Raw genomic sequence first — 27061 nt, 5'->3', positions numbered from 1 at the left:
CCCCTCACTGTCTCTTGTTGTGTTTCCTTAAAATGTTGCTCGCATTGTTGTTCTTCCACTGTTTTGGGTTGTGTGTTCAATTCTTCGATTTCCCACAACTGACGTAGCTGATGATCAAGGTTTTCCTCACTTCTTATGAAACATGATGTCACGGGGCTGTCATTTATGGTATGGCCTTGAAACTTGCCAGAAACTATCCACCCTAACTCAGTGTTTTGAAGTAGCCTACAGAAAAATCACCCGTGCGGGTCTTTCTTTCCATGATCAAAATGTCATGAAATAGTTCCACCCCACTAATTATATCAATGGTAGCCGTGTGGTAAAACTTAGGATCTGCTAATGTAATGTGATCAGGAATGTTCCAAGACTTGTAATCTAGTGGCATTGTGGGCATCTGTCCTGTTATGACTGGAAATACTAAACATTTAATACTAGCCTTGAATGAGTTTGCAATGGAATGTATCTCAATGTCAGTGCTGTGTGTAATTGACAAAGAGGCCTGATTAATCCCTAACACAGTTGTGTTATTTCTCTTGGTTCTTAACTGAAGTCTGTTGACGATGCCTTCAGATATTAGATGGGTTTGACTACTACTGTCCAGAAACCCTCGTACCTTATGAAATTTTCCATTGTGATCTCTAATGTTAACAGCAACAGTTGACAACAATACATGTGGTGTATCATTATGACTTGACCTGGGTATTTTTCTTGCTGTGTGCATGCTGGCGATGACTACAGCATTAGATCTAGGATGAGTAACCTCTCTACTTGTACTGCTCCTACCACGGAAGGTGTTAGTGTCTATGTGCAACAATGTATTGTGAGATTTATTACACCTGCGACAGTGACTAAGAGGTGCATTCCTTAACTGCATGATCTGGTTTCAGGCAGTTAAAACATAGTTTATTATCACGTACACACTGTATCCTTTGATTAGTGCCTAGTTTCTGAAAGATTTCACATGCAAACGATTTATGTTTTTTATTACAAGAAGGGCAGTGACCTTCAGTGCGAGTCATATGTGTGAAGGTATGAGGTTTCCCCTTCGACATGTGAGTCTTAGAAGCAGCAGGTCCTGATTGACCTTGACTGGAACTGGATTGTAGCTTTCTAATGCTTGACATTTATGCTCTAAATGTTTAAAAAGCTGCAGGAGTGTTGGATTTTCCTTACAATCTAACGCAAATTCCCAATCTCTCCTTTTTTTATGATCCAACTGGTCTACTGCATGCTGTGCTAAGATAATATCTTCTAATGGATTGTCTAACTGAAGGGCTTTCAAGGCTTGCAAATTGCTGGAAAATGTGTTCATGAATTGTCTAAGTTCAACAGCTGATTCTCTTTCTATAGGTTTAATATTCAAAATCTCCCTGATGTGTGTGGATGCACTTAACCTTTTATTCTAAAATCTTCTGCAGAGAAAGTCCCATGAACTGTAATTGGTTTCAGTAGTAGGTAAGTTTTGAATTAATGCCTTAGCTTGGCCTTGCAGTGCTCCTAACAAATAATGAAACTTTTCAATTGTACCCAAATTGCATCATTATGAACTATGGCCTTAAAATTATCTGAAAATGATAACAAGTCTTCGTAGTCCCCACTGAATGTTGGCAACTTGACTGCAGGTAACGTTAAATTTGAGCTATTATTTAAGGCACTGTGAGCTGAACTGGGATTACTTCCATTGTGAGCTTGTGATGGGAATAATAATTTTTGTGACCTAGCCTTCAAACTATATATGATCGTTTCCGTATTCTCGCTATCCTTAGTCTGGTCAGTGACTGCATCTTCCACCTCTAGCTGAGACTGAATGGCATCATATGTACTGTCTAAATCACTTAATGTATCATAGCGCACTCTGATTTCATGCAAGTTGTGTTCGCTATTGAATGAGTCAATGAATGTGCTTATTCTTGTTATTCGAGCCTTAATACTGGTTCTTTGTTTTACTAACTTTTGTACTTGCTGCTCATCCATCTCGGAATGGAAAGGATAACAGATAAGAAAAGGAAATTCTGACCTGTACGATACTTATTTTCCCTGCATCATTCGCCTTGCAGTTGTGTTGATAAAATGAACCCTGGACTCCACACACTGCGTTGTCGTGTTAGGTAGTCGAATTGATGCTTTCCGACACTAACGTGCTCGTGAGCCATGCCAGTTTTGGACCACTTACAGCAGTTTGATGTGATATGCAGCAAAAAAACACGCAGCCTTGGACTAAGCTTTTGCGCATCTTCCGCCCCACGTGGTGTGATGTAAGTACTGGTATGCACACGATGAATGAAGCACGAGTAACTGTCATAGATTTACTTTTCATTTTCACAAATTACACACGATTATTTAAAGATCCGGATCTTAAGTGCGGCCAGTATCAAGTATTCAGGAGATAGTGGGTTCGAACCCCGCTGTCGGCAGCCCTGAAGATGGTTTTCCGTGGTTTCCCATTTTTACACCAGGCAAATGCTGGGGCTGTACCTTAATTAAGGCCACGACTGCTTCCTTCCCATTCCTAAGACCTATCTGTGTTGGTGCGACGTTAAGCAACTTGCAAAAAAAAAAAGATCCGGGTCCGGTGATGACCAAAATGTCATGTGGTCTGGTACAAGACGAAGCAGGTCGTTATTGTAATTAGGTTCAAGAATGGGTAAAAAATAAGTAAATAAATGCAATGTAAATTTTAATCTTATACCAGTTGTATAGTATCATATGAAGTAATTCCACATACTATATATCAGTTGACTATATTTGTAAGTAGTACAGGATATATTATAAGTAGAATTTTGTAAACAATATAAATTTATTATGGATGAGCTGTGTGTTTGATAGAAAAAATTGTTGGCGTAAATTGTATAATATTGTATTATAGGAAAATTTTCTTCTCTTGTTAATTTAATATTTAGTGCTTGACAATAATGTATTTTAGTGTACCATTTGCCACTGAGGTAGACACCTCATTTGCAAATAAAGAGATTTTGATTTGATTTGATTTGAAGTTACTGACGGAGTGGACTGTATAACGGTTTCCATGAAGTTGAGCTGGCACAAATAATCACTCGGATCTTAATCATGCATGAAATGTAATTCATATTGGTTTATGAACATTGATAATATACACTGAAACACTTAACAATTGAACTACATGATAAAACTGAGACTCCACATAGCTATGGAGTTTGATGTTCGTGAGGCATCTTAACATCACGTGGATCACCCGTGCATCACACCATGTTGTCTTACAAGTCTCTCTCTGCCAGAAGTCACCCCCAGCTCCCCGGGAACACATTGCTGGAGGCGAGTGCTGCCTGGAAGGTGCTGCACTCTGATGAGCAAATATTGTGATAAACAATAAACATTTGATACAGAATAACAAGGGGATCGAATGAGGTGGGTAGGGTTGAGGTTCTGGTCAAGGGGAACAAATCGAAGCAAGGAGCCTGGAACAAGAGTATGGAAGAAATGGATGGACTCAGCTAAGGGCCCAACGGACACCAGCCCACGCTCTTTTGCTCTATCAATTAAACAATCACTACTGATATGCATTTAGAGCAGTCATTCTGTTAGACATGTGGGCAAAATGTGTGGAGGATAGGGAACCAGGGTGGAGTGTTATCCAGGAATTAGGTTGATACAGATGTTGAGGAAAGTAGAAGAGAAGGAGGAGGAGAAGGAGAAGGTGGTAGTGTTTCAAGTTGGTACCAACAACGTAAGGCAAGCTGGTATAGGTACCAACATAGTTGGAGATGTTTTGGATCTGGTAAATGCAGTACGGGTGAAATTCAAGGAAGCGGAGATTGTTATCAGTGGAATACTGTGTATGAGGGATACTGACTGGAGGGGGATTGGAGATTTAAATGAGACTATAGAGTGGGTATGTGGGAAACTGGGAGTGAGATTTCTAGATCCTAATGGGTGGGTAGGAGATAGGGATGTGCGCTCAGATGGCCTTCACTTAAACCGCAGTGGTACGTATAAGTTAGGAAATTTGTTTGGAGGGGTTATGGGGAGGTTCATTCAGGGAAATGGGGTGGTCTAGGGAGCAGTGATAAGGGTACAGGGATCCGGAAGTCAAGTAGGGATGACAAAAATGTTAAGTGTTGAATTGTAGAAGTATTGTAAAGAGAGGAATGAAATTAAGCAATTTAATAGATGTATACTTACCAAATATTGTAATAGGAGTTGAATCATGGCTGAGAAATGATATAATGGATGCAGAAATATTCTCACGGAACTGGAGTGTGTATCGTAGAGATAGGATAGGAGTGGTGGGAGGAGGAGTATTCATTCTGGTGAAAGAAGAATTTGTAAGCTACAAAAATGTTAAAAATGGCAAACATGAAATTCTAGGTGTAAGGCTCATTTCTGAAAATAATAGGTAACTTGATGCCTGTGGAGTGTACAGAGTAGGAAAGGGTAGCGCTGACTAGTGATGGACAGAAAAACGCCCAACTGTTTGGAAGAAAACAGTTTTCGGGTGGAAAACGAACAAACTGTTTTTAAAAGTTCCACCAAACAGTTTTTCCTTCAATACAGTCCACAGTTTGTCTTTCACTGCTCGTTAGTGAGTAGACACTGATGTAACCTTGAACCTACCCATGCGTTCGGAGCTATTCTGCCTGAAATCGGCATTGCTTGGTACTTAACCACTCCCATTCCCTCACTGTCAGATCGACTGTTTGTCTCGTATTTAGTTGGCAGTGAACCAAGAGCTGTTTGGAAAAGCAATTTTTAGCCGAACAGTTCTTCAACGTTTTCGCTTATTGCTGGTTGCGGGCTGTTGGCGGGTGATGTACCGGTGTTCTCAAGCCAGTTTTAAAACGGAACGGTGTTAAGTTTGCCGAGTGCTGAGCGAGGCGAGTTGTTTTATAACGTGTCAAAACGAAGCGAGGTGTGGAATTATTTCACGAAAAGTGACAATGATAAGGCGCTTTGCACTATCTGCAAGCAACTTATTTCTTACAAGTCAACTATTACAAATTTGAAAGGTCATTTGCAAAGAAAACATATAGCAATATATACTGAGCTAACGTGTCATAGTGTTAAGGAAATACCTTCAGTGGAAAAACGACCAAGTAGGCCTACAGAGGATAGAGAGGAACCTAGTTTTAGCACTAGCAGGCCCGATAGCGAAGCCGCGACTGCTGATTCATGTGTTGCTCCTAAAAGACAAAGATTAATTAGGTCTTACATCACTAAAAATGTTTCATCTGCTCAAAAGAAATTAATTGATCGTGACTTACTTGATTTATTTGTTTTAGATTATCAGCCCTTTAGTATTGTTGAGGATAGAGGGTTTTCTAAACTTATGAAGTGGATCCCTGGCTATGAATTACCAGGTAGAAAGAATATTTCAAATGTGATGATTCCAGCAGCACTCTATCAACAGTTTTCTTTAATAAGAGAGACAGTGACGAATGAAGCAGTGAGTGTGTGCATAACAACCGATTTGTGGACATCGTTAGTTGCAGAGAGTTACATTGCCATAACAGTGCATTACATTATGAAAGAGTTTTCCTTCAAGACGGTTTTACTGAAGTGTTCTAGTTTTTCTGGAAGCCATACGTCTGTTGTGTTGGCAAACGAAATTAAGTGCATACTATCCCATTGGAAGCTGCATGACAGAGTGAATTTTTCAATTTCTGATAACCCTAGTAATATAACAAACGCGTTTGAGGAAATTCTGAAGTGGGAACACTATGGCTGTTTTGCTCGTGAATTAAATTTGATTGTCCAGAGTTCTCTTCAGGAAATGCAAGTCACCATTGAGAAAATAAAAAAAGTTGTCAGCTACTTCAGGAGAAGTTCACTAGCAAGCGAAAAACTACTGAAGTACCAGATATCAAGTGGACATACAGTGCCTAAACGCCTTTCCCAAGACGTCACGACGTGCTGGAATTCAACTTTTTATATGTTGCGTCAATTTGTAGAACTCGAAGAAGCTATCAGGGCCACTATTGCTCTGTTAGATAAACACCTGCCCGTAATAACTGGCGAAGAGTGGCAAGCTTGTCGTCAACTTTGCATTGTGCTAGCTCCGTTTGAAGAAATTACTAATTCTCTGAGTGGATAAGCATATATGACTGGAAGTTCTGTGATTGTGGTCGTCAGGTGCCTGAAAGGTATTTGCAAAAAACTCGGGCAATCAGCAGAGTTCACAGAAGGAGTGAGGGCCGTAATTGCTAGCGTTATTAAAGGGTTAGGAGAAAGGTTCAAGAACGTTGAACACAACAGCACCTTCGCCTTATGGACTTTATTAGATCCACGCTATAAAGACCACGTTTTTCAGGACCCTGCGGCACTAGATAACGTCAAAAAGAGGGTGCGTAATTTAGTAGTGGACCTAATAGGGAGAAATGCCCAGACCAACAAGAAGCAGAATGTTGACATTTCGTCCTCCTCACTTCCATCTACAACTGGTGCATTTCAGCCCTCTTGTCCAATAAGCGCTTGGAGCCTTTTGAACGACATTATTGGAGATAAACGTCCTCAGGCCAGCACTCTGTCACGAGCCAACAAGGAACTGGATTTGTATTTGAAAGATGATATTTTACCTCGTGTAAATGAAGCAGGGGAATCTGATTGTCCCTTAGATTTATGGAAGAAACACCAACATGTGTAGCCCAATTTAGCACAAATATTCATAACTAATTGTAACATAGTGGCCACTTCATTGCCCTGTGAAAGACTTTTTTCCCGAACTGGATTGATTGTTAATGAAAGGAGAACAAGGCTGTCATCAAGAAAGGTAGAAATGTTGATGTTCCTCAATGTAAATACGAAGAGTTAGTGCTTGAGTATTTTTCATAACGGGTACCGTGTGAACAGAATAATAAAGTGTAGCATATTGATCACATCAGTGCGATATTGAAGACCTACTTTCCCAAATTGGATTGGTAATTAATGCAAAGCTCTCACAAAAAGAGGTCAAAATATTAATGTTCCTTAATGTAAATATGAATAATTAATTTTTAAGTGCTTTCCTAATATTGTGCATGTTATGAATACTCTCGTTTTTTGTGTGTGTATTTATCTCTCGTATCTATAACATTATGTAACTTCTATTTTTACAGTAGTTCTCGTTGAACAATAATCTTATAATGGTATATGATGAACATAGACACTGTATAATAATACTGCTATAGATACTCACTCATAACAGACTGGTTAACAAAAACTCCGGGTGTGTGGAACCGTATTGATGAGTAGACCGCCGTGATCACAAACGCTAATGTCAGTTGATAGCCTAATGATAAATAAATGTCTTTACAGACTATATCCTTTGCTTAACAGTGGAGACTTCACTCGTCTTATTGTTCTTCCCGTGTATCCTTCATACAGGTATTTCGTCAGCCTTCAGCTTGTGCTGTCTGCCTGGACATTACGAAATAAGTTAGATTGAAAGGTGGTGAAAGATCTCATTTCCTATCCCGCAGCCCCCTTGTGCATGTGACTCGCTCGTCCTTCACAGACTCATAATGAACGAATGACCTGTTGTATTCAAACTGTTTGGGAAAACAGTTGTTTTTAACAAACAAACAGTTCGTTGGTGTTTTCCTAAAACAGCTGAAATGACCACCACTAGCGCTGACACTGATTCAGAATTATTTGATAAGATAGTCAGCTATGTGGGAAACGATAGCTTAGTTGATCACGCGTTCAAAATTCCAATGTCGAAAGCAGACCTAAATGAAGAATTTAATACTATACGTGCGATAGCCAGGTTTAATGGTTATAATAAAAGTTTCATCGAACGTATTATCAACACATTCAGACATCGTTCTAAATCTAACTTAATAAAAGATAATCCCAGGCCTGAGTTATTCTCAACTTTTACATTCAATCAAAATATCTACAGCATTACCAACCTATTCAAGAAACATAACATCAATATTGCTTTCCACACCAACAACAGAAATATGGATATTCTCCACAATTCCAACCTGGTCAACAAATCGGACCCTTCTACTAAGTCAGGAGTTTACAGGTTTCAGTGCAGTGACTGTAACAGTTCATATATAGGACAAACTGGCAGGAGCTTCAAGATTAGATATGCCGAATATCTCAATGCAATTAAATACAATAGGTTTTCTGCAGTTGGTCAGCACATACAAGATTATAAACACAAATTTAATGGATTAGTTCAAGATTTAACAATATTAGACATGTTGAGCAAAGGCCTCTTACTAGATATCACAGAAGCCTGTTATATACATCTAGACCAATACTTCAATCCTAATCTCAACTTGAACGACATTTCCGAAAAGGCCAGAATTTTATTTGATTCTCTTATTTCAGTTCTCAACAGTGTTAAACTCCCTAAAAATAGCTTGTTTTTTCAGTTTATACGTCACACATTATCACGTTATCCTTCCCTACCACGCCCATCTGACTCCGCCCCCTCCATCACCCCTCCCCTCCCCTTTCCTGACCCACCCCTTTCCCTCCCTTAACGATGTTCTGTGCTTCTAGCAAACTCTAGCACTTGCTCCTTGCCACTCTCCACGCACACATCAGGCTGTTTGAGGTGACTCTTCTACTTAACTTTATAGTGTTTTGCCCTATTTCCAATATCTCATTTTAACTCTTAACTTTCTTCTCATACTTCAGGTTCCGAATTGGATCGAGAACTTTCTGGCCATATTACCACTTTCTCTTTGCTTGCAATATGATCCACTCTTTGAGTACCTAACAAATGACGGCTTCTTTTTATGAGTTGATGTTGCAAGCCACCATCAAACCTACTTATGTTACTTTATTATCAATACTCTGTGGAAGGACTGCATCCTATGTCAGTTTTTAGATGTCCGTGTTTTATTTTCACCTAGTGTCTAGCAGTGCTACGCTTGAGACCTTTCAACCATTCCAAAGTGATAAAGTCTTTAAAGATTTGTTAATATCTTCCCTTTCATTTTATACTTTGACCAACAAGCACATAACTTGTTTATGTTCTTTTAGGCATTGTATTTTTACGTCATCCTATTAACCCGCGGTTACTCGCATGGTGAGTGCAGCGCTCACCTTCATACTATATTGCTTCTTGTTGGAATGTTACAAGACCTCCAACTTCGAAACTCCCTGTACCTTTCTAACAGATTGTTATGAAGGGGATGTGCCAGTCACTTTCATTATCTTTGAAAACAAACACCCGCAATTCATTATTAGGCACGGTAGTGTATGGTGAGCGGTGCGCTCAGTAGCGAGTAACTGTGCTACTTACATTTCACGCTTTGTAATAAGTCAGGGTTTGTTTCATGCTTGTGTTTAATGTGAAATCTTTATACTGTGACTATTGTTAGACAATATATACAAGTTACAATGTCATCCACTAATCAGATACTTTCGTGGTTGGCTGAAACGGAGGAAAAGGTGCTCTTGAACAACGAAACTAAAAGTAATGAAACAGATGAGGTTTACGAAATTGATCATAACTGTGTTTCAGAGTGTCTGCAAGTTTTGGGAAGGAGAGGAAATTTCGTTTATTGAATTCTGTGAGATCAGTTTAAATGGCTTGTTTTACGGCTAGATGCCCTTCCTGACGCCAACCTTAGTTGAGGAGCTAATAAAGATGAAATAAATTATGGTGAATGAAGTTGGCTAAATAGGTGGAAGGAATCGGCTGTAGTTTATGAATAGAATCTGCCCCGGCATTTGCCTGGACGCATTACCAGAAAACTATTCTCAGGACAGCTAACGGTGGGGATCAAACTCACGCGTCTCCCAAATGTAGAGCTTGCCTCCATAGCCATTCCACTCGGCCGTGTTCCTAAATAAATAACTATCTCAAATTGACATATTAAAAATACCTCCAAGTTTACATGGGCATATTATAGCCTTTAAACGTAAAGGTGAGCGCTCCACTCACTAGCGAGTAATGACGCTCGTAAAGACCTAGCGAGTAATGCCGGGTTAATATCACTTATTACTAAGGGTCTATTATATGTACTACATACTTTTATTGTTCACGCAACCTGTTTCAGCTGATGATAAACCGGTACTGAATAAAAATGTTGTGATTATATTAACAACGTATTATGTATTGAAATAAGGTGGATCAATCAAATTTCCCTTTATTGTATGGATCATGGTTAACACGTTGCAGCAGTATAGAGTGGCTATTGGAAGTTGGGATGGTAGAGTGAGATGTATAAGGTGGAGGGGAAAGAAGATAAACCAACAGAAATTGGAGATGGTACAAGCCCTACTAGTGGCAGTGGTTGTGGCAGTACTGCTAATAATAGGAGTGAAGTGAACCCGGGACCCAGCCCAGTGGAGGCTTTAGGTTGGGAAGAAATGGAAGTGATTAAAGAGGTGGTGAGGGTTGCATGCCAGGCAGATATAATAAGGGATTCTATTTGAGAGCAATCCAAAGAAATACTGGACCTGAATAAATGCATTCAAGAAGAGAGGAGGGAAATCAAGGACAGAGGAGGGAGCAATACAGCAGAGTTGGAAAGGTTGAGGAACAAAGTAAAGAGTCTGGAGGAAGAATTAAGCAAGATGAAGAAGGTAGGAGGGAGTGGGAACCAAAAAATTAGGAGGAAAAGTATCTTCATCAATAGTGTACAGGAAGGAAAGAGAGAAAGTAAAGTGGAGCTAGTGTATAAAGACTGGGCAAGTTGGCCCTGCGGTTAGGGTCGCACAGCTGCGAGCTTGCGTCCGGGAGACAGTGGGTTTGAAACCCACTGTCAGCAGCCCTGAAGTTGGTTTTCCATGGTTTCCCATTTTCACACTAGGCAAATGCTGGGGCTGTACCTTAATTAAGGCCATGGCCGCATCCTTCCCGCTCCTAGGCATTCCTGTCCCATTGTCGCCATAAGACCTATGTGTGTCGCGACGTAAAGCAAATAGCAAAATAGTGTACAAAGTGGTGGATTTAGTGCAGAATAAAAGGAAGATAAATTTCAGTGAAGTGGACATTGATGATGCTTCTAGGGTAAGAAAAATGACATGAAGAAAGCCCACTATACTGAAGCTAATAGCTTTTCTAATGTTGGTCTATGTAATAAGGAACATGAGAAATTTCAAAGGTGAGAAAGTGTTGCTGAAAAAAGAGGTATTAGCAACGAAGGCGATAAACATGTAAAAAATTAAATAGGCATGTAGTGAAGGCAAGATAACAAAGGCTCAAAGCATATATGTGAGGGCGACAACTGGTAGTTGGGGATGGCATATGGTCACGTTCATGGGACGTGGACAAGTTGCAGGAAATGGGGGGGAATTCATTAACATCATCAGTGTGCATTCCAGTTGGCTGAAAAGCAAGAGAGGAAGGTCATGGCAAGAGAAGAGTGTGATGACTAGTCACAGGGTGACATCACGGAAGTGAGCGAAGTTCAGCGTACAGCAGGGTCAGGGAGTGGAAGTTCACAGATATGGGGGTATGTAGAAACTGTTGTGACAATAGTGGAGGAGAACCAGAGAGTGACACTTGCAATAAGAGCGGAGGAAGGAGAAGAGAGAAGCCATGGGTCGGGGAAGGAGTTTGAGTTCGAAAGACTTGTGGTCTAAGAAAAATAAGACACCGGAGATGAAGGAGGTAAGTGGGGGTGAAAATAGGTTTAATATTTATGAGAAGAAGGAGGATACTGAGGGGACAAGGGTAACCAGGAGTAAGACGACTAACCAAACAGATGGCTATAAGAATAAGGCAGATAAGACAGAAGAAACAGGGGGGGGAGCAAATAACTAGTCGGGAAGGTAGGTTTTGTTAATATTGAAGGGGTATTAACACATTCATGCCCGTATCCGAGTTATTGCCTATAGCGCGTGACCATGCTGTGGGCCATATTGAGTTAGCCCGGATAAGCACAACCTTGAACTGGAGCCGTTCCTATACAGCTGGGATCTATTTGGTCACAAATATGTGCAAGAGAGATGAATGCTTCTACTCACCAGAAACCACATGGCCACGGCGATTTTCCCTCCCAATGCACTTTCTTTGTTTAGTTTCTGAAGGTAGCTGAGCGCTCGCACAACTAGCTGTGTAGTTGGTTTGCGATTGCACAAGCGTGTGTATAATCACGTTCTGAAGTATAACCATGGTGTGTAGGGACAATATAAATGATGCAAGTGATGCGAATTTACAAAGCACAGTTTTTCAGCTGCTTGAAAATTATCTTGGCCAGGGGTATACAGTCTATATGGAGAATTATTACAAATAGTGTTGGATTCGCGAAACAATTACGGGAACAGAACACTGCCGTATGTGGAACAATACGGTCAAATAGGGGTGTACCAAAAGATCTAAAGGAACACCAGGCAATTCTCAAACGGGGTAAAAAGTGAACCCGACATACAAGTACAGTCACCTCTCTCTGAAATCCCAGCTCCATCTACGTCATCAGCTCCCAAGTCAACGTCCTGCAATTTTGCCGCCAAAAAGGGCACCGGCCAAGGATCCATCATTTAGGTTAGATGGTAAGAGAAAAGAGCATATTCTCTTAAAGTTTTCACCATCAAATATAGACAAGTTCGCCTGAAGAAGGTGCAAAACATGCTTCAAAAATTAAATTATTAGTGAAACGCTATTTTTTGGAATGTGTAGTGTTCCCATTCACCCAGGCAAGTGTGACATTACCTACCACACCCTACAGAGATACTAGAGGACTTCATTAATGTATGTGGAAAATTTTGTTTCCATATCTTGTTCAGTTCAGAACTTATTATGAAAAGAATTCGTTGTTGTTTGCTCTGCCACTAACAGCTGGAATAGCTGGGGCAGCCCTTTAAATAGCCGCTCAGATGATAGGCGTGAATGTGTTAAGCAAATTAGGTATGGTAAAGTAGCAGAGGTGGTTGTCAGTTTAGATATATTAGACATGGTTACAATCCAGGAGGCACCTAGCTTGGCAGGGATTTGTCATAAAGGATAGAGTGAAAAGAAAACAGGGGACAAAGGGTAGGAATCCAAGAGGGATATCATTCATGATAAGGGAAGAGATAAACTATCTAATAGAAGAGATACCGAACGAGTTGGAAGATGTGGTTTGGATAAGAGTCAGAAGAAAGAGGAGTTAAAAGTAGTAATGGGTCGTGTGATGCAAAGCTCTCGATGCATTCTGAGCAAGCAATGCAGTATGTGCCTCACAATGCTATCTCGATGTCATATAGTGATGTCAGGTGCATGCGGTCTTTGTCTCGAGGCAGTGCTGGGAAGCGTACCGAGAGCTCTCGATGCATTTTGAGGAACCAATGCAGTCCATGACTCGTAATCCTATCTCAAAGTTTTAATCGAGACATCATGCACATGTGGTGTGTTATCCCTCAACTATAGTTCACCTGCTGATCAATTAATGATGTTACACCCACTTCTTTATAATCTATTCGCAGTCAACATACATACCGGTACTTCCTGCATTTTACTTACGCACCGTTCGCTTCCATAGCTAAATGGTTAGCGAGCTTTCCTTTGGTCCAAGGGCCTCCGGGTTTGATTCTCGGCTAGATGTAATATCTTAACCTTCCTTGATTAGTTCCTGTGGTTCGGGCACTGCATATGTGAAATAAATAGTAATGAATAGTGTGCCACATTTTTAGGAATCAGTTGAAACTATTTCTTTTAGGACGCATCGAATAGTGTAATAGTTTGAACAGATAATGGGTAATGGTATAAAGATACTGGTATATGTATGCATGTATCTGAAAAGGGACTTGTTTACGGGTTGTCTTCTTATCGACTATCAATATTTTAATATAAGTTAAAAAAAAAAATTAATATAAGTTAACGTATCCACAAAGATGCATGCGAAACGCTGTCAGTTGGTACAGTTATTTATTCACATCTATTTTCAAATTAAATGCACATGACCTTAATCACTGTATCACAAACAAAACACTTCACTTTGAGAATATCAACAAAGCCGCCATTTTGACAATTGCCTCTCACAGATCATAGAGATTACAACCTTGAAACACAGATGAAACAGTTGCCTAACGACTGCCTACATCAGCATGTCAGTTAACCACAACACGTGTTCACCAGTGAAACTCCTAAATAATAACTCATCGTCAACATCAAGGCCACCTCCTTGTGTACGTGCCTGGCCAGGCTTCCAGAAAGATACATTACCAAAAAAAAATACCCTCTTGAAAATTCTATAGTTCTTAATAACATGCTTAATAACGTGATTATAATGTACAGAATATTCTACCATCATCTAGTGCCATTCTGGAAGTTACAGTGAGTTTCAAAATACTGTAGTGGATTACAAATTATATTTACAGGTAAGGTGTAGTGAACTCCAGCATTGCAAGTTGTCAATTTTCCATGGTAAGGCACAAAGGATACAATGTATCCACAAAGAGAGTCTGCCAAAACATACACACGGAGCCCCCACTTAGTTGGTTTTTTGGTGTTTTAAGTTATAATGGATATTCTTCCCCTGAAACCAACAACAGAATCGTCAACTGAAAAGATTTGCCCAGGTATGAAATATTCCCTTGATTTACTGTCAACATATTTTAGAAAATCACTGACTTTGAGTTCTGATTCTAAGGCTGGTACTTTGATTTTGATTGTTTTTTAATTGGAGCATCCAAAATATTTTTAGAAAACGTTTCCTAGTGAAAATTTCACTGAAGAAAGGCACGCGACAAATAAATTCTTTATACTAGTAATCTTTCATACCTGGCAAATGAGACATTAGACTTTTGTGTAAAGCTGTAAATAACTCACTAAACTTATGTTTATATAATAATAATAATAATAATAATAATAATAATAATAATAATAATAATAATAATAATAATAATAATAATAATACAATTATAGTTACTAATAAAAGTTCTGAATTTAATCTAAGTAAAAGTTTCCGAAATCAATTTGGACCAGACTGTTGGAACATGTGACAGAAAATTGGACAGCAAAGGGTTAATGTTGAGGGTTCGATATCCCTTTGAATGGTAACGTTATTGGAAGCTCTAGCTTCTTCATTGTATAAAATACCAAAGAGCCCCTTTCAAAGATGTGTAACAGTAGCAAGTCTTGTGAAATGGGAACTCCTTCTACCCTGTTATTTCTTGCGTTCTGGAGCTTATTATTGTATTATCCCCTTCTAGTGTTTAATTTGGTAGTTATTTCTTGTAATTTATCAAAATTTTCATCAATACCTTTGAAAAGAAAATAGAAAAGAAAGAAAAGAAAATATCATTATAATATTTAGTTTATTTTCCGGGTTGAACCATTTTATTGTTGTCTATACATCACGTACAGTTTGCCAACGTTTCGAATACATTGCACTATTCTTTGTATTCCAGTCGCCTTGACAAAGAATACTGTAATGTATTTGAAATGTCGGCAAACTGTACGTGACGTACAGACAACAACACAGTTCAACCTGGAAAATAAACTAAATAATTCTTCACACCGTTGGAAGCTTCACCTCTAAGATATGAAACCTTTACGGGGAGGATATTCTCAAAGCTACTAGGCAGTTCGACAATCTTCGAAAGAAGATGAGTAACTAACTGGCTCGACTCGCCTTTCTGAAATGCTGCAGGGACAACAGCATTATACCAGCATGTGTGAGACTGAAATATCACACCAAGAACCGAGGGACAGACCGTATTCTTCACGAAACCAGCATTAAACTCCTTAGGGAATGGATCAGTGACACCAGACAGACTCTGGACCACCTCAACAATAAATTATTTCACCTCCATCTGCAACTTGCCAGCACTTTGTCTCTCAATGACTGGACCACGTTAGACAGCATTAGCAACACAGAATCCCAACGTACACTGGAACTAGCCACCGCCAAACAAAACAAGAAATTCAACTGCCTCCTACAACAACAGAAACTGAAGCCACCTGTGTTTCACTACAGAAGAATGTAATAGTTAACTTCACAGACAAGCCACTCAGTGAACCTACTACCTCGGTCTTGAAAAAAGGACTAAACTACGCAATAGCTCCTAATACTATACCGGTGGAAGAAATAATTAGCAAAGTTGGAATTGCAATCCCACACCTCCCTACCACCGGGCGAGTTGGCCGTGCGCGTAGAGGCGCGCGGCTGTGAGCTTGCATCTGGGAGATAGTAGGTTTGAATCCCACTATCGGCAGCCCTGAAGATGGTTTTCCGTGGTTTCCCATTTTCACACCAGGCTAATGCTGAGGCTGTACCTTAATTAAGGCCACGGCCGCTTCCTTCCAACTCCTAGGCCTTTCCTATCCCATAGTCGCCATAAGACCTATCTGTGTCGGTGCGACGTAAAGCCCCTAGCAATAAAAAGAAAAACCTCCCTACCGAATCTGCAGAGGAGATCAGACACAGGATATATCATGTCTGCTGAGAACCGCAAAGCCACCGCTACCCAATTTAACCAAAGAAGAAATTCAGGTTCTCAAAACACTACATCAAAATACGGAATCAATTATCCTACCCGCAGATAAAGGCAACGCTGCGGTGATAATGACACGCACCGACTACACTCAGAAAATAGAACAATCACTCACCGATTCTATATACAGAAAAATAAGAAACCCTATCAACCGCATTAAGAACAAACTCCACATACTAGTAAAATATTCCAGTATCCCAGCCAAAATACAGAAGAAGCTGATATCCTCGGATCCAATACCTCCTAAATTGTATGGCCTTCCTAAAATCCGTAAAGAAGGCATATCTCTGCGACCTATCGTGAGCACTATAGGATCTCCGACGCACGATATTGCCCGTTACCTAGCCGGACTACTTCAGCCACATACAGGACACACTGAAACCTACATTAAGGACTCCTGACATTTCATCCAGCTCCTTAAGGACCAATCGATCGAAAGTACGGATTTATTTGTAAGTTTTGACGTCACGTCACTTTTCACCAAGGTGCAGCTAACAGAAGTATTTCCGCTACTAGACCAGAAACTTCCAGAAAACCTTTCAACACTAGCTAAAGAATGCCTAAATGCCACTTATTTCTACTTCAATGGGGAGTTCTACGAACAGACAGAAGGGGTCGCGATGGGGTCACCGTTCTCTCCAATACTAGCAAACATGTATATGGAACACTTCGAACAGAAAGCCCTAGCCACATCTACCCTGAAACCGTTTTTTTTTTTTTTTTTGTTTTTAAGACAAGATGTTCGTTATGTCGATGACATTTGTAATCTGGCCTCACGGGAGCAATAACCTGCAGCAATTTCTTGACCGTCTCAACTCTGTTCATGTAAATATTCTGTTCACCATGGAAATTGAAGTAGACGGAAAACTACCGTTCCTGGATGTCCTAGTAAAACGCAACATCAATTGGACTGCAGTATACAGGAAACCCACACATACACAGACAGGTACCTGCACGCCTCGTCTCATCATCACCCATCACAAAAGCAGGGTGTCCTAACATCACTGGTTAACAGGGCCATAGCGATATCAGACGCAGAGCACCTCGAGGAAGAGAAAGAATATCTCACGAGAACCCTCAGGAAAAATGGCTACTCGCTCAATAACATCCGACGAGTTTTTAGAAAATCAGAAGAGAACAAAGAAAAGGCCGCCGTAAGAGAAAACAACGGGAAAGAAGAACTGACCCGCCCAGAAACAGCGATACTGCCATACATTAAAAACACTACAGACAGGATCGGCAAGATACTGGACAAATACGACATAAAAACCATCTATAAACCACACCGGAAGCTAGCCTGTTATCTACCACCAGTAAAGGACACAATAGAATTACAGGCTCCTGGAGTACATCACATTGAATGTAGCTGCAGAGTGTGTTATGTTGGTGAAACAAAACGTCTGATCTCCACCCACCTAAAAAAATATATCCGTCACACCAAGAACCATAACACAGATATTTCAGCGGTAGCCAAGCATTCCTACGAAACAATGCATGGAATATAATTTGACAAGACCAAGATCCTAGCAGCTATCCCTTGGAATCTGGAAAGGAAAATCCGCGAGGCTATCGAAATCAAGAAACATCCGAACAATATGAATTTAGAAGGAGGATATAAAATCAGTAATTCTTGGATGCTTATCATTCATAGTTTAAGACATGTAAGCATTCACACAATTAAGTATTAAAATTTCACTTAGTGGGTGTGGAAGTCTACGTCTTAAAAGAAATAGCCTTTAGGAAATATATTCAAAATTTAAAGTTTTTTGTGTGGTACTTGTCCAGCAGCCTATGCCCTGCTGGTCTTTCCGCTCTTTTGCCCTTATATCCCATAATAGCAATAATAATAATTTAAAGATTTTAATAATTTGGTTAGTATTAAATAAGGTTCAACCAGATTTATTTCTTTTTGAGGTTATTATGTGATATTGGTGTCAATACGGAACAGGAAAAATTATATTTAACAACTGCATTTTTTTCTTTTTTAGAATATTGTTGATTCTGTTACTGACATGTATACTATTTTAACCCTCTTTTTCACAGAAATAACCGGCATGGGGCATGGTTTTGCATTTTTTCAATAATACTCTGCCATTGCTCACGCTGCCAGTAATACTATGAGAGAAATTTACAAAGTGTTCCACAAACAGAGGTATTACTAGGTCTAGAAATCCTGGTAATAGTAGCAGCCAATGAGATTGAATGTATCATGTTGTATCAGAAATGTTTTATTACTGTTCTTAATCAAATTTTTCTTTGTAGATTGTTTTGAGTCTCAATAACACATTGTGGCTTGATCCCTTGGAGTGTCGACGTGCTCTGCCTATGGTTGGGACATCTAGCTTGGTGTTTTCTGTGCGTTCAGATCTACTCAAGGCTAATCTGGCTGTAGATAACCCTCATCACATAAATAACCTCCATAAGTTATGTGTGAAAGCTGGATTAACATTACCACCACATAGACGTGAACCAAGTAAGAATTTTTATTTCTTTCAGTACCATCTTACATTGAATAGTAAAAGTAACTGTCTGATATTTAATCTTAATGGTAGATTATGCTGAATAACTGCAGTCTTAATATCTGAAAATGGAAATGGATAGACTAATATAGTTAGTATAAGTAAAGCACATTGGCAGGAATTTTGGTCAGATGACTACAGAATTATCAACACAAAATCAAACAGATTAAATGCAGGAGTTGGTTTAATGATAAATATTAATGAATGAGAAAATAAGGCAGCGGGTAAGCTACTACGACCAGCGTAGTGAAAGGATTATTGTTGTCAAGACAGATACCAAGTCCATGTCCACCACAATATTGCAGGTCTATATGCCTACTAGTTCAGCGGATGTTGAAAAATTGAAATAATACATGAACTGAGACAATATGTAAAAGACCGAGCTCGATAGCTGCAGTCGCTTAAGTGCGGTCAGTATCCAGTGTTCGGGAGATAGTAGGTTCGAACCCCACTGTCGGCAGCCCTGAAGATAGTTTTCCGTGGTTTCTCATTTTCACACCAGGAAAATGCTGGGGCTGTACCTTAAGGCCACGGCCGCTTCCTTCCCGCTCCTAGCCCTTCCCTGTCCCATTGCCGCCATAAGGCCTATCTGTGTCGGTGCGACGTAAAGCAACTAGGAAAAAAAAAAAAAAATTGTAAAAGGTGACGAGAATCTAATAGGGAACGCGCATGATCCGGGGTTTTAATTAAAAATATGCTAATCTGATTCAAAATTTCACGCAGAATTCAAAAATGTGATCAGAATGCACAAATAATAACTCCAAACATGATAAAAATCTAAATTAAAGTAGGAAAATGTCACGTCACGCAAGTACGCGATCTCATTGGTCTGACGTCATCGTACAGGTTGACTGAATTAGCAGACGAAATAACACACAGTGTGCTGTGAGAAGCAGGATACACTTAGCGTATTTCTACTTCATGTTAGTGTCTGGTTTGGTTAAATTCGAAGTCTATACATTGGATAATAATCTGGGTGGTATATTTTAGATTTTAAATTAATCCTGCGCAGACAGTGAGGCAGAAAACTTATAAATGGTGTATAGTTCCGATGAGCAATAGCACATTGTTTATAAATGTTCCAAAGACGCTAAAACTAGGGAGAAATGGATTTTGGCGAGCCAGAGAAATGCTGGTGATATATTGGAAAAGTCTGCAGTTTATTTTTTTAAAGATCATTTTAACGTAAGTTGAATTTGTTTGAATTTTCAGTCACTTTTCCATGTCAGCTGTTCTAGTGGTAACACTTTGAATTTTGATGTATGATGCTTTAGTTAAATGCTTCATTTACATCTTGGAATATGAAAGTAATAAACAGTGCATTAATTAATTCTGATTATTAAAGTATTCTCCAAACCTAACCTATGTTTTGGGTGATCCATGTCTAGGTAGTAAACCAAAGGGGTTATGAACCATATTGACAGCTCTAATCATACCAATTTATCTTGGCATGAGACAGTTATTTATGTCTTTATTGAAGAGCTTACATTTGTAAAGAAATTTAGGCTATAGCTAAATACTCTATAATATAACAAAAAATAGGCATGTACGTCATGAAAGAAAAAAACTTGAATTTAACAAATATATATCTCTACACAAAACCAATGCTTGTCTATTAGGGTCGTATAAGTTAATATTGCTCAATTATAATAATTATCATAATATTATTGAAATAAATAACATAATTGCACACAGGTGAAAATAGTGATGTTGATGTTTAAAATATTATCCAACTTAGCCTAAGTTTTAGGGTATACAAGCCAAGTCAATAAACCGAAAATAAAAATACCGGGCAAGTTGGCCGTGCGGTTAGCAGCACGCAGCTGTGAGCTCGCATCCGGGAAATAGTGGGTTCGAACCCCACTGTCGGCAGCCCTGAAGATGGTTTTCCGTTGTTTCCCATTTTCAGACCAGGAAAATGCTGGGACTGTTCCTTAATTAAGCCCACGGCCGCTCCCTTCCCATTCCTAGGACTTTCCTGTCCCATCGTCACCATAAGACCTATCTGTGACTGTGCGATGTAGAGCAAAAAAAAAGTAAAAAAAAAGAGTAAAAGTCACAGTACCCAAAGTCATTCCTGTAGTGAACGACTAAAATGTCACCAAGGCACTTTTCTTGCGTGATATGCTCAGCTTGTTAAAAGCCAAATGTAATTAATGTTATTGGCATTACGCCCGTTAACTACTTCTACGATTTTCGGAGACGCCGATGTGCAGGAATTTAGTCCTGCAGGAGTTCTTTTACATGCTAGTAAATCTACCGACGCGAGGCTGACGTATTTGAGCACCTTCAACTACCACCGGACTGAACCAGGATCGAACCTGCCAAGTTGGGGTCAGAAGGCCAGCACCTCAACCGTCTGAACCACTCAGCCCGACTTGTGAAAACTAGATGAAGTCATATTTATCTTTATCTTTATCATGTTTAACTTTTTCCCTCCGTCCGACTCGTTGGCTGAACGGTCAGCGTCCTGGCCTTCGGTTCAGAGGGTCCTGGGTTCGATTCCGGCCTGGTCGGGGATTTTAACCTTAAATGGTTAATTCCAATGGCACGGGGGCTGGGTGTATGTGTTGTCTTCATCATAATTTCATCCTGATCACAACGCACAGATCACCCACGGGCGTCAAATAGAAAGACCTGCACCTGGCGAGCCGAACCTGTCCTGGGATATCCCGGCACTAAAAGCCATACGACATTTCATTTTTTTTTCCCTCCACCAAGATATTTAATGTTTCTCTTTCATGGGCCCCGGAAGTGGGTAGGCCAGTTGCCCCAACCATAAATATGTATTTTTTCGGGAATGATAGATTATAGATCTATAGTACTATGATATTTCTTTCTTTCCTCCTTAATCAGTTTATCCTTCAGGTTTGGTTTTTCCCTCGCACTCAGTGAGGGATTTCACCTCTACCGCTTCCAGGGCAGTGTTCTGGAGCGTGAGACTTTGGGTATGTTGATACAACTGGTGAGGAGGGTCATTACCTTGCCCATTCAGCCTCACCTGCTATGCTCAACAGGGGCCTTGTTGGAGGATGGGAAGATCGTAAGGGAAAGATAAGGAAAAGGGAAGGAAACGGCCGTGGCCTTAGGTGCCTGGAGGAAAAGTGGGAAAATATGAGAAACCACTTCGAGGATGGCCGAGGTGGGATTCGAAACCCCTCTACTCAGTTGACCTCCCGAGGCTGAGTAGACACCAAACCAGCCCTCGTACTATTTGTTTTCAACTTACATGGCAGAGCCGGGAATCGAATCCGGGCCTCCGGGGGTGGCAGCTAATCGCATTAATCACTACACTACAGAGGCGGCCTAGTACTATAATGCTACCTATATGTTTATGTTAGTGCTGAAATCCGATTTCTTACTTTACTAATGCTGAAAGCCCGAAAATGTGATGTTATTCTTTAATATGGGTATCAGTCTAGAAGGAAATGTTGAAAGTGATGTGGTTTCTATCCAGGTTTGCTGTTATCCTAATACTATGAATTACAATACATTGCACGTATATAAAGGATGCCACTTAGAAACTTGCTTTTTATCCGCGAATTTCTGCGGCCACAAAAGTCACTATTTTTCAAGAATGATGACATCTACATATGACAGATTGTCTGACTGTGCTGTTTTGAACCTTTATTCTGTCATTCTGAAGTTATTCACGATCACGAATAATAAACAATCGACTTTCAGTAACGGCTGATGCACAACGGCTGGTAGAGCTGCATGCGGTACTGGATCGTGACGTCACAGCGCGCCGCTTACGTCAGAAGCCGTTTCACTCGCCTTGCGGAAAAGCACTTTTGAACATTTTCTTAATGGTAGAAAACAAGGCAACTTACCTCATTGTAATACGTTTACGTACTATTTCATTGGCGTACTTTTCAAAAAATATATTTTTGAAAATTATGCATGTTCCCTATTGTGATGGGAGATTGAAACACAGTGGTAGGCCAAGAAAGAAAAGGTAATGCAGTAGAATAATTCTGGTTGGGTCAAAGGAATGAAAGAATAAGTCACTTAGTTGAATTCTGGACCATCATAATTTAGTTGTTCGTAACACACAGTTCAAACACCACAAACTACAGCTGTATTAGTTGGACGAGACCTAGGGACACAGGAAGGTATGAATAGACTCCGTGAACCAGGTGTTGGATTGCAAGACTTTCCCATAGCAGACATGGACCCTCCACAACTTGTTGGTCATGAAATGCCATCTGAAGTTTTAAGAAACTGAAGAAAAGAAGGAATACAAGGGGTTGGGTTCTAGACAAGTTGAAATAAAGGAATGTGAGGGATTGTTTCAAGCAGTATGTTGCACAAGGACTAAATGAAAAGGCTGAAGAAAACTCAATAGAGGAAGAATTGAGTAAAAAAACCTGTTGATAATAAATGAATCTATCTGTCTATATTGGACAGTTGTGAAGAATGATATCAGTAAGGCTACTGAAGAAAGGTTAGGAAGAAAGCTAAGCTCAACTAAGAATCAGTACATAACTCGGGAGGTACTAGACTAGATTGACGAATGACTAAGGTACAAGAATGCAAAAAAGAATGCAGGCGATTAAAGAATGAAGAAATGCAGGACAGCTAAGGAAGAATTGCTGAAAGAGAAGTGCAAGGATGTTGAAGGTCGTATGATTATATGAAAGGTAGATACTGCATACAGGAAAATCAAGGAAACCGTTGGAGATCTCAGAGAACCGAATTATTTGGACAAGCCAAAGTACATGGCATTCATAGATCTAGAAAAGGCATTTGATAATGTTGATTGGACCAAGTTACAGTAGAAGTCTGTTATAGCGAGGATTCATAACAGCAAAAAATGTACTGGCTATAATGTTTTTTTTTTAATTTTTTAAATTTAATATTAAAAACTTCATATTTGGTCCGTATTGAAAGGAGACTAACACGTAATAAAGGAGAGTACAAACGATCCACCTTATATCAATACAAAATATGTTGCTAATACAAGATCACAACATTTTTATTAGAGACCGGTTTCAATGTCTTTGGATACCATCATCAGCCACAATAGGTCAAATGAACAAAGATATATATATTACAATACAAATATAGACCATTAGTAATAAAATAACATAAAATGGGAGAACTATACAATGTGATGCTGCTTAAAAATCATTCTTACAAAATTTACAAGTTAAAGACTTGGTCAGAATAATAAAATAGGTGTGAAAAAATTAACAAATTGTTTTATAGTCTTTGCCACTGTGTAATGCCTAAAAGTCTTGAGCATGGCGTAAATAAACACAAAATGAATGTTGAGTTTTGACATCTAAAAGCTGACTTAAATCATTGTTCCTCTGTTAATATGTAACTTGGTAGTGGCCTGTATCATCAGTTTTCATAAGGTAAACATTAAATTATAAGGTGGATCGTGTTTACAGCAGTGACAGAAGTATTGTTGTGAAACCAGAAAGTTTTGAATCCAATGTGGGACCTGAAGTGTAAGAAAGAAAAATTTTTGAATTAAAATAAGTGGTTGCGAAAGAGGGCATTATGTTGAAAGAATTTTAAGGTACGGGACTCACCTTGATCGGCCTGTTTGTACGGAGAATGGAGAGGAACTGAAGGTTGGAGCTTACAGGGAGCATAGCACAGTGTTGAGGGAGGGAGAGGGGTGGATCAGGAGGGTGGGGGAGAGGGGCGGTCTATAATGGATCGTTATATCAGATTTTTCGTATAAGTTGGGAAAAATCCCGTAGACAGTAAAATCAGTCTGAAACAGCAATCTGTTTGTTCGAAACGTGGGTTTTCGCAGATAATATCCACAGTACGGCTTGCTCATTTGTTATTTTTTGAAATCCGATACTACGTGAAAGTGTTTGTTTAATTTCATTTGAAAAAATTGTAGCAGCACTTGAGAGGCCTCTGAGGCAAACACTCCAGTTTTCTGCTTCACTGCATACAAATCATGATAACTTCTTTCAAGCGCACGTAGAGAAATGATAACCTCCTTGCTACAAATTTACATGGGAACAGCCCTTTTGAAATTTAACTAGATACGAGTAAATATAAACTACTGTATTTCATTGTTTTTTAAAACCCCCTTGCTTTTAGAGATGAAGAAAATGAAAAGAAAAAAAAATCTTACATACAAGACCCTCCAACGTAATTCGTCACAGAAGAACAGTGATTCTGCTTAGAAGCACGTAGAAGCCTTCCTGTAGCTCTGATGACATCACACAAATTTGTGAATAGTTTCGTCTGTACGACCCTCTGAATCAGAGATGTACTCTGCCATATCTTGAGGTGTATCTCATTCTTACTTAATTTCAGTATATAACATTAAAAATTAAGTGATCGTATACTTCAGCCTTTATTTCTAACAAGTTAACAACTGCTATCAACCACATTATTTATGTATTTATTACAAAATCATGTCATTCTCTTTCATTTTGAATTTTATTTTAGAGAACAGCTGTCGGCGGGCATTACTAATTGACTCTGACATTGCCTTCGAATGTCGAGGAGAGTGCTCGCATGTGTACATAGGGAGAAAACGATACCGTACCAAAGATGACCGATTGCATAACTTCGACATAACCATACTATATGTATCATGAAAACATATTCCAAGCACTAGTAGAGAATTGGTAGCTTTCTTACTATAAATTTAGATGGGAATAGCCGTACTGAAATTTAATCAGATGCGAGAAAATACACATTCTAACCTCAGAAATCAGTGATGCGCTGTGCCATATCTTGAGTACATCGTATTCTTAGTTAATTTCAGTGTAGAGTAGATTTAGTTAAGAACGATGTATTGCTGAGAGGTCATGATTGAGGGAAGTTGGTGGAGAAGGAATGGTACAAGGACAGGATGACATGGAGGAGGCTCATATACCACATCCTGGAAACTGGAGATGGTTTAGGATGATGATGATGATGAGTAGGCCTACTGAAAATAAGAGATCGTTTACATAACCTTTATTTCTAATGAGTTAACAGCTGCTATCGACCATGTTATTTACGCATTTGTTGTGAAAACATGTTCTCCTCTTTCATTTCCAATTTTCTTTATGGAAAAGCAGTTGACGGGTGTTAATAATCGACTCCAATATCGCCTTTGAATGTCAATGAGAGAGCTTGTCAGTGCACATAGCGAGAAAACGATACCGAAGGTAGCACATTGTGGCAAATGCTTCAGTTTTCTTATTGAAACAGCATCACCTAACCCATATTTAACTGTGTATGTACCATAAAAACATATATCAAGCGCCAATAGAAAAGTGATAACTAGAGCCCAGATTTCCATGCAAATTATGTTTTTAAATAATCTAGTTACACTTCTCAAATTTTGCAAATATTCGTTTCATGACTTAACAATTCCAAATAACCATTCTTTTTCCATGCATCTTTGCATGTTTTGGCCTTTTTAGGAGAAAATGCATGCATAATGCATATTTTGAAGATTTTGGACTTATTGCGAATATTTGGACGTTTAAATTGGCATAACATGACTTTTCTTCTCATTTTGGTGCATATATAATGTTAAGTTGCATGATAGTGTCTTTTATGAATGTTGTTTTGCAGAATTGGGTCTGTTTTTAGCACCTTCAGGATCGAACATGCCAAATTGGGGTCAGATGGTCAGCGCATCAACCGTCTGAGCCACGCAGAAAGTATACAGAAACGTCGCATCTTCAGAGTACGTTCAAGTCATAATTAGACCTTTAGCTGTCCGGCTCCATGGCTAAATGGTTGGCGTGTTGGCCTTTGGTCACAGGGGTCCCGGGTTCGATTCCCGGCAGGGTCAGGAATTGTGGCCGTCATTGGTTAATTTCTCTGGTGTGGAGGCTGGGTGTGTGTGTCGTCTTCATAATTTCATCCTCATCACGATGCGCAGGTCGCCTACGGGTGTCAAGTCAGAAGACCTGATCCTGGCGAGCCAAACATGTCCTCTGACACTCCCGGCACTAAAAGCCATACGCCATTTCATTTCATTTTACTTAGTTGCAGTATTTAGCATTAAAATTAATCGATTGTTTACTTCATCTTCTATTTTTAAGAGTTAACAACTGCTATCGGACACGTTATTTTTACGCATTTATTATGAAAGTGTGTTCTTCTCTTTCATTTCCCTTTTTTTTTTTTATGGAACAGCAGTTGACAGGTATTACTAATCAACACCGACATTGCCTTCAAATGTTGACAAGATAGCTTGCTAGTAGCCATAGCGAGAAACCGAT

General features: G+C 39.5%; 1 protein-coding gene across 4 annotated transcripts in view; it reads left to right on the top strand.

Annotated features, from left to right (window-relative positions):
- LOC136877431 (putative ATP-dependent RNA helicase TDRD12) overlaps window positions 1–27061 on the top strand; it is an 821384-nt gene that overhangs the window by 514026 nt on the left and 280297 nt on the right. For all 4 annotated transcript variants that reach the window (XM_067151463.2, XM_067151464.2, XM_067151462.2 and 1 more), the window contains one exon: window positions 18601–18811. In XM_067151463.2, the coding sequence (XP_067007564.2) occupies window positions 18601–18811 (211 nt within the window). The remainder of the gene's footprint in view (window positions 1–18600; window positions 18812–27061) is intronic.

Source organism: Anabrus simplex, chromosome 7 (genome assembly GCF_040414725.1).
Source record: "Anabrus simplex isolate iqAnaSimp1 chromosome 7, ASM4041472v1, whole genome shotgun sequence".
NCBI lineage: Eukaryota > Metazoa > Arthropoda > Insecta > Orthoptera > Tettigoniidae > Anabrus > Anabrus simplex.
Note: the sequence above shows the minus strand (reverse complement) of the source record. Positions and strands in the feature narration are given on the sequence as shown.